This window comes from Pinus tabuliformis, chromosome 1_1, assembly GCF_031772625.1.
Source record: "Pinus tabuliformis cultivar Carrire ecotype Pingquan chromosome 1_1, CPIR1, whole genome shotgun sequence".
NCBI classification, from domain to species: domain Eukaryota; kingdom Viridiplantae; phylum Streptophyta; class Pinopsida; order Pinales; family Pinaceae; genus Pinus; species Pinus tabuliformis.
The window spans coordinates 774885660-774895022 of NC_142297.1; the positions used below are offsets into that span (position 1 = coordinate 774885660).

General features: G+C 39.1%; 2 protein-coding genes across 2 annotated transcripts; one reads left to right on the forward strand and one right to left on the reverse strand.

Annotated features, from left to right (window-relative positions):
- Positions 1–395: 395 nt before the first annotated feature.
- Positions 396–4874, reverse strand: LOC149216292 (uncharacterized). The gene is made up of 4 exons (XM_089389897.1): positions 2913–4874; positions 2082–2537; positions 952–1988; positions 396–420 (listed from the first exon to the last, which is right to left on the reverse strand). Exons 1-4 carry the CDS (start codon positions 4872–4874, stop codon positions 396–398), a joined length of 3480 nt encoding a protein of 1159 aa, XP_089246023.1.
- Positions 4875–5310: 436 nt separating this feature from the next.
- Positions 5311–6061, forward strand: LOC149216293 (uncharacterized). Its single transcript, XM_089391176.1, has 3 exons — positions 5311–5649; positions 5783–5845; positions 5941–6061. Exons 1-3 carry the CDS (start codon positions 5398–5400, stop codon positions 6025–6027), a joined length of 402 nt encoding a protein of 133 aa, XP_089247302.1. The 5' UTR covers positions 5311–5397; the 3' UTR covers positions 6028–6061.
- The last annotated feature ends 3302 nt before the right edge of the window (positions 6062–9363 follow it).

The following is a 9363-nucleotide window of genomic DNA, read 5'->3' on the forward strand; positions in this document are numbered from 1 at the left end:
TTCAGTTTCTTAACTGATTCATTTCTTTTAATAGAAAAGCCTCTTTTAGAGGCTGCCAGCATTTCATTCCACACATGTGTAAAAATAATTCATTTCATTTCTTTTAACAAACAATAATGTCTTTTAACAAAACAAGTTATCACCCAAATTGTTTTTACTGCAGCATTTACCGGAAATTACAAGTTACCAGGGTTATTACATCTGCCCCCCCTGGGATTGGACGTCGTCCCGATGTCCATTCTTACTAAAAAAATTAGGATAAGCTTTTCTGAAAAGTTCCTCATCTTCCCATGTAGCCTCTTCAGGGCTGTAATGCTGCCACAGTACCTTAATTTGGGTAATAACCCGTTTCCGCAGCCGCACTTCTCTCCGGTCGAGAATGCTCTGTGGTTCGATTAGGACCCCGCCTTCCGGTTCGACCTGCAAACAACCAGCACTTAGTCAATTTTCATTAAGCTTGGTTGTATAATTAAGCCAATTGAGGTAATTCTTACCCGTACATCTTGCCATTGGATGACATGTCTGGGGTCATACACATACTTCTTTAGGACAGAAACATGAAACACATTGTGAATCTTAATGTGACTGGGTAAAGCAAGTTGGTAAGCCACCGGCCCCACCCTAGCTAGAATCTGAAAGGGTCCAACATATCGGGGAGCCAGCTTGGCGCACCCACTCCACTGCAGTGTGCTCCTTCTAGTTTGAATCCTTACAAACACATGGTCGCCCACGTTATGTTCTGCAAATCTTCTTTTCCTATCTGCGAAACTTTTCTGTCTGTCTTGTGCAATCTTTAAGTTCGCTCGCACTTTCTTCACCATCTCTTCCATGTCTTGTAACATTTCCGGACCCAAACTCAATTTATCCTCTAACCCACCCCAACTTGAGGGTGTGCGGCACTTCCGCCCATACAACACCTCAAAGGGACTTAACTGGGTGGAGGTATGATACCCATTATTATAGGCAAATTCCACTAAATGCAAATACTCCTCCCACTGATTAGGCTTGAGCATCACGTTTGCCCTTAACATATCCTCCAATACCTGGTTGACCCGTTCCGTTTGGCCATCAGTTTGCGGGTGGTAAGCTGTGCTGAAATTCAGCTGGGTACCCAACTCAGCGAACAATGTTTTCCAGAAAATAGATGTGAACTTCACATCACGATCCGATATGATTACCTTTGGCATTCCATGCAAGCGGAACACATTTTGCATAAAGAGGTGTGCAATTTGTACTGCCTTGTAGGTCGACTGCACAGGTATAAAGTGTGCTGCCTTACTTAGTTTATCAACTATGACCATAATAGAATCATTACCCTTTCTTGTCCGCGGTAACCCGGTTATAAAATCCATGGAAATGGTTTCCCATTTCCATTCCGGGATAGGCAAAGGCTGTAACAGTCCCGCTGGATGTTGGTGCTCTGCCTTGATTTGTTGACATTCCAGGCATTTTGCCAAGTATTCCACCACTTGCCTCTTCATCCTTGGCCAGTAATACTCTTTCCTGAGTGCTGTAATCATCTTTTGATATCCTGGATGTCCAGCATAATGACTGGTGTGAAATTCGTCCAGGATCAACTTCTTAAGATCATCGGAATTAGGTACATACATTTTCTTGTTGAAATACAGCAATCCAACATTATCCAATGTGTACTCTTGCTGTAACTGTCCATGGTCAGACTGCTGTATCTGCTGCTTCAGCTGCTGATATGCTGAATCGCTGTCCGCTGCTATTTTTATTTGTTCTATTAACGAACTCCGCCACCGGCTGGCTGAAAGTTCACACAAACAATGAACTTTCCGACTTAAGGCATCTGCCACTCGATTTTCCTTGCCCTTTAGATGTTTTATATCAAAATCAAAACCACTAAGAAAATCTGCCCAACGACCTTGTCTCGCATTCAAAGTGGGTTGATTGAAGTAATGCGTTAAGCTATGATGGTCAGTCAATAACAGAAATTTCTTTCCGAGTAGGTAATGTCGCCACATCTTAAGTGCATGAATTACGGCAGTTAATTCCAAATCGTAGGCAGAGTATCTCTGCTCGTGTTCCTTCAACTTCCTTGATTCATATGCAATTACCTTACCTTCCTGCATTAATACTCCCCCCACGCCCTCTTTGCTTGCATCAGTGCATACCACGTATTCCTTATTAGGATCCGCGATTCTCAAGATGGGGGCGGTGGTGAGTAAGTGCTTCAAGCGGTCAAAGCTTTGCTGGCACTCTGCTGTCCACTTAAATGCCCTTCCTTTCTTTTGCAATGAGGTAATGGGGTAGGCTATTCTTGAAAAGCCCTCCACAAATCTTCTGTAATAGCCAGCTAGCCCCATGAAAGATCTGATGTCTGAAACATCCTTGGGCGTAGGCCACTCCATAATCGATTTAATCTTCTCAGGGTCAACCGCAATTCCCTCATTTGTAATTACATGACCCAAATACTGAATTTCCTCTTTAAAGAAATCACATTTGCTAAATTTAGCATAAAGCTGATGCTCTCGAAGGGTCTGCAACACCAATCTAAGGTGTTCCTCATGTTCCTGCTGAGAACGAGAATATATCAATATGTCGTCGATAAATATCAGCACAAACTTGTCCAAAAACTGGTGGAACACGCTATTCATCATACACATAAAAGTAGCGGGTGCATTGGTTAAACCGAAGGGTAGCACTACGAATTCGTAGTGCCCGTAGCGTGTTCGGAATGCAGTTTTGGCAATGTCCTCATCCTTGATCCTGATCTGATGATAACCAGATCGCAGATCGATTTTGGAGAACAACTTTGCTCCTTTCACCTGATCAAAGAGTTCGTCTATTCTGGGTAGGGGGTACTTGTTTTTGACCGTGAGCTTGTTCAGCTGTCGGTAATCTATGCACATGCGAAGGGTCCCATCCTTCTTCTTCACAAATAATACTGGAGCCCCCCAAGGTGACACACTAGGTCGAATGTACTGTTTATCCAGCAATTCCTGGAGCTGCATCTTTAATTCCGTTAACTCCGGAATGCTCATCCGATATGGTGCCCTTGATACTGGGGCTGCCCCTGGTATCAACTCAATAGTGAAATCTATGTCCCTCCTTGGGGGCAGACCCGGAATATCTTCAGGAAAAACATCTGTGAACTCCTGCACCACCGGTATGTCATTTATTGCAGACATCTTATCTTTCTGGTTCACATAACCAACTTGTACAGCGTAAATCTGGCATTTCTTTCTCACACATTTGGCCAGCTGGGTTGCAGTGATAGGTCGGATCTGAACAGGATGCTTAATTCCTTGTAATTCCTGCTGCTGGTCCATATCATCTTTATAGTATATGGTCTTGGTCTTGCAATTTACTAATGACCAGTGCTTTTCCAGCCAATCCATGCCAATCAGAATGTCATAGGATCCCAATGGAAGTACATTCAAGTCTGCTGTCACAGGCTGTCCAGCTATACTGAAAGCGCAATTATTAACTTTCGCTAGAACTCGCCTTTTTGCTCCCGTAGCTAGCTGGACTAGCCATGGGTTTTTAAATTTTTCTGATGGTAACTTACAATATTCCACTATTTTTGGACTAACATAACTTAGAGTAGCTCCTGGATCAATAAGCACAGCTACAGCAAGGGTTGAAATCTTACCTTCAAATTCCACCATGGAAGGTTGATATTCTGCCTGTCGGTCCTCCAATGCCGCATTGATCCTCGGTACGCTGCGTGCCACATCCCCTACAGTGGAAGCTTCATGGACTTGGGATATCTGATCTGTTCTTTTTCGCTGTGGACAGTTCCTAGCATAGTGCGGCCCCTCGCATACCCAACATTGAACTGGAGGTCTGGTTCCTTCCACCTCTGATTTAGCAGGGAGCTCACTCATCCTACTCTCGTTTGGCTTAGAACGGAAAATACCCTTACTTGTGCTTCTATTCAACTGCCCTTTTCCAACCCCTTTGCCACCATTTCCGCGGCTGCCCTTGTTGCTTCCGACATTTCTGCTACCTTTTCTCTCATTCCATTTCCTGCCTGGATTTTCTCCCTTTTGTTTGTTCTGCTGGTAGCAAATTCTGGCTTTCCTGATTGCCTCATCCATGGTTCGGGGGTTATCAAACTCAATTCGTTCTCTTATATAAGCTGGCAGACTACTCACAAACCTCTGCACCTTGGCCTTCTCCTCTTTTATGTAGGGCACATAACGCAATAGTGAAGTAAAGCGATTTATGAATTCATCCATGGATTGTTGTCCTAGTCGTAAATCATGAAATTCTCGCGCCTTCTCATCATAAAAGCGCTCAGTTAAATACCTCTCCTTGAAATATTTCTGGAATTTTTCCCAGGTTATACTCTGCTCAGTTACACCTTTCACGATTTTAATTTCTTCCCACCACAAGGTGGCTTTGCCCTGCAACTGGAAAATGGCCAAACGGGCCTTCAGATTTTGGTCATATTCATACAATTGGAAATATTTATTAATATTGATCAGCCATGCTTCCGCCGCTTCCTCCTGCTCCCCATCGAAAAGCGGGGGCTTGATTTTACGAAATTCACCCTGCAATTCCGTTTTCTGTCTCTTGGTAGCCTGCTGCTCTTGTACATTGTCAGAATGATCTTCATGTTCTTCTGAAAACTCAGGAGCGTAGTTCCGTTCCTCAGTGCCCCTTCGTTGCTCTGCACTAGGACTGGGTAAGGGTGGATTTTGTTTTTCAGATAAGCTCTTCAATATTCGTTCTTGTTCCATGGTTAATCGTGCATTGTCTTCCCGTAAGCGTGCCATCTCACCTTTCAGTTCCTGAACTGTTTGAAGTATTGCTTGATTAGTACTGTGTGTCTCAGCACCAAGCTGAACCCACATTCCTGCATTATCTGCTGGGGTGCTGCCAGCTCCCGGCATATCCTCCATCTTACTGTATAACTGTCAGCTGTTGAATGTCTCAATATGCTCCTGGTTACACAAAAACATGATTAATAACATTGTACTGTATACATGTATAACATAACTGTTCTGCTGTTCCCATTGTTGTTCCAGAGGTCTCAGCTTTGGAACTTGGCTCTGATACCACATTGTCACACTCCCTTTCCAAAACCAAAATTACAGTCATAAAAAAAAATTATGGTATGGTTATTACACGGTTAACCTTATATTTGTAATCTCCTAGTTAACATGCACTTGTCATAGTCCATCTAACACATATCCACAAGGAGGTTAGCGTAAGTAATAAGGGTCGAATGTTCCTTATTTGGTACCAAGGATATACTCCGGTTAATAAAGTTCGACCGCACGCTGCCCAAAACCTTTGTTAACCTTATATAATGATACAGCAATTACGAAAGGACGGCATTCATTTGAGTTTACTGCCATTTGGCAGAGCATTGCGCCAGCTCACCACAATCTAGACCAGGTGGCTCCTTATCACGTGAAGGCCATGTGGTCTGGGAGGGTTGACCAACCCCGGGTTTTGTGCACAGCTTCCCGCCCACAATTGACGATGGAGATCACTCGACACCATCGGACGGTCTGGCTTCACTTAGGGTTTCATCGGGTGTATAAAAGTGCCAGGGTTTCATTTCATGGATCATTTGTTCATTCGTTATTCATTGACCTCCTCCGCTGGTTACGCTGCAACATCCAGGCCCCTTCGTTCTGCACCGGATCGTCACTCCTCTGCCTTCTCCAGGTTTATCACGCCTCCCTAACTCATTTATTTGCTGGTAATGCTTCACTTCGACTTGTTTTAGTGCTAATATTTCTCGTTTATATCCCACTGGATGAATAATAATCCGACATGGTTCATTTTGAACGTTTGCTAGGTTTTCTCTTACACTACAGCTCGCATGCATCAACTGCTGAAGGATTACGCAAGTCTGTTTCAGGTATGCCCCTTAACTCCCCGAGTTTTCTTCTGTCTGTATAGTGCGTTTCAGGGTTATGTTATGGCTGAGGCAGCCTACTTCTACCTGTGTCACAGGTGGCTCCTGGACCCATCCTTATGCGGCTATGTTTGACGGCCTTTCTGGAATGGTCGTTTTCTGCTGTACCTAGGTTATGGCTTTGATACTTAGATTCTTTTTACTGTTAAGCTCTGTTCCAAACTATGTATTCTGAAGCTTAATCATACCTAGGTTGATTCAGTGCTTTGTTGTTTACGAACAAGTTACACAGTTGTATAAACCCAACTTTATTCATCGTATTTAAAGATGTGGTTATCATGGCGGACTGGGTTTCCAAAGATCCCTGTTTCGGACTGAGTTTTATAATGGAAGTTCTGTTTTATTTTAATGTCTCAACTCCGTCACTAGAGAATGATATCGGTTTGTTTTCTGTTATTAATATTCACATAATTGCTATTATGTTAATCAGCGACTATTCATAGCCTCGCTGCGACATTTGATGTGTTTGGTCACGGTTAAGGGTTTCATATCTAATCTGTTCTTATAGAATAAATATATGCCTCTGATTAGTCTCTGTTACTGCTAGGCTATTTCTATTCCGTGCCATGTAGATTATCAAGCTGGTAATGAGCTCTTATATGTACTGTGGTTATATCATTGTTCGTTTGCTTCACAGATTTAATACGCTCTGGTTTAAGGTTCCTCCGAGTTAAGAAAACCTATGATTTCTCTACTGTATTGTTTTCTATGGCAATGCTTTCGGCCTACAGCGAGAGGATAGACTTACCTTCATTCCATGAAGGTGTAGCCTATCCCTTTCCGCGCACAGTCTCACCATATGTGTACTCATATGTCTGGTTTATGCGTTTATTGGGTTTCTGGTATCTGTCTTTCGACATGAGATTTACTTCTCGAATGCATTGATATTTCTTCATTTCTTTCTGCAACTAGGGATTGATATAAATGTTCATTTCAGCAACTAGGGTTTGATATAAATGTTTCTTTACTTCCGTTCTTCACTCGCCCGAAATACTTACACACATAACTGGAAGTAACTAATGTATGAAATGCTATTCTGTATAAACTAATATATTATCACAAATACTGTTTAACTGGTTTGGACGCATTCATAATTTCCATCCTTATAGTTCTGTCTCTCTTTAATTACTCTGTTGATTAAATGTACACCACAAGGTTATCTCATCGGCTAAGAGTTATCAGACACTTCGGTGTCGGATTGCCTATGCCCTTGGTTAACAGCCCACTCGGCCCTTATCTACTCAGACCTTTACAAGCAAGGCTAATATCTTCCTGGTTAAACTATCGAGGAAATTAGCCTTTCTGTTATACAGATTTCCTGTGTTATTTTGTTAAATATTTCACCTGAATGTCTGAGACATGGTTTCATTCTATTTGTTTAATAATAACAATCTCACTAAGCTTCTATACGGTAACTCTTTAGTAAAGATATACTAAGTACTTCAATACTAGAACCTTTCTGAACTTAAAGTCTAAGATGCGTACCTGGTACTCGATTGCAGGGGTATATACTGTTTTCTGTAGTCACCTGAGAGTTTTCACTCTTAACCGCCCAACCTTGAGATCCACTACGCTGGATTCTCCCCCCTAGCCGTCTTGCAGGCCTGCAGCCCTCAACAAGACTTAAGCACCACGGTGCTGAGTTATCTGATCACAACCAGACATAACCCGTTTTACTTTCGCTCTGCAACTCCTCTCTATGGAATCTCACCTCTGCCTGTTCCCCAAACAGCCCAGAGGTCTCCTTCCCCAACCCTCTTCAGGGTGAGAGGCAGTTGTCTTTCTTTTTCAGTTTCTTAACTGATTCATTTCTTTTAATAGAAAAGCCTCTTTTAGAGGCTGCCAGCATTTCATTCCACACATGTGTAAAAATAATTCATTTCATTTCTTTTAACAAACAATAATGTCTTTTAACAAAACAAGTTATCACCCAAATTGTTTTTACTGCAGCATTTACCGGAAATTACAAGTTACCAGGGTTATTACATATATATAGAAATTAATTTAATTTAAAAAATAATCATATCAACATATCTAATATTACATATATAATATTAATAAATCATAATAATTATCCCTAATATTATAACATAAACTATTTACCTATTAAAAATTTACTTTTATCCCTAATTTTATTTTTCTCGTTTCTTGTTATTTTTAAGTTGACTTATATTATTTTTCTCATTTATTTATTCATATTTTTATTTTTTAACCATCTCTTTCTTTTATATTCATATAAGAATGGTCCTGTTTTTAACTAAGTTCCATTTAAATACTAATTTAACTTATAATTTTTAATAATTTTTAACTAACTATTATCATAAATTATTTCTAAATACCAATTTAACTTATAATTTTTAATTATTTATTAATAATTTTTAACTAACTATTATCATTATTTTTATATATTTTAAGGGATTGGTCCCCTTAGGATAACTTTTTTCCCTTAAATTATTAAAAAAGTTTTGATCTCGGTACATTAGTCAAAAGTAGTTGTTGGTCTTGTTACCCGTTGGAGGCTCTGCTCAGTCTATTTAACTTGCTAAGCTGGATCTGTTTCTTCTTCAACTTGTCCTGACCATGAACCACACTGGTTCGTTCGAAACGTGTCAACAAATAGTGTTTCATGTGATCTTCGCCGAAAAATCTTTTGTAAACTTGATATGGATCACAGAAGCCTCAACTCTACAATTGTTAGGATGTTTGGATATTTAGATTGTTTTTTAATTACACTGTGTTATGTAAGATATTTTTATATATATTATTAATTTTTATGAAATTATAACTAAATAAATTTTAGTTATTTTATTAACTTTCATTATTTTTGTTATTTATTAATTGGTAAACAAATTTTTATATCACTTTACAAACGATTTTTTATAGACATCTCCATACTCTGGATTTTCATTATTTTTTAGTAAAATAAAAAAAATTAATAAATTTTATAAAAAATTCCATTACTTTATTAAATTTTATTACTTTTTTGTCTGTTTCGAGTAGCTCAATTGACAATAATGGTGGAATGAAGTCTCACTAAACCAAAAGTCTTGGGTTCAAATCTTATGCTATCCCCCAATCAAAATGAGAAGTTATAAATGATAAAGATATTGTCCTACCCAGGGACAAAAAAAATTCATTATTTTTTTAATAAAAAATAAAATTAAATTTTCCACAAATTTGTTAAATTTCATTATTCTTCTAATAAATAAATAAATAAAATCCCGTACTTCAGTAATTTCTATTATCTAAATTAGTCATCACTTAGAAAAAATTCCTGGACATATTTTATGGTGGTCAATAATAGCCATAAGTACTTAATAAATTTGGTAATTATAATGTAAATATGTTATAAAATTATTGTTTTTAAAAATAAATTAAAATATTTTATTTTTATATTAATTTTTAAATATATTTAAAAATATATATATTTTTATTATATTGATTTGTCTTTTACATTTCTT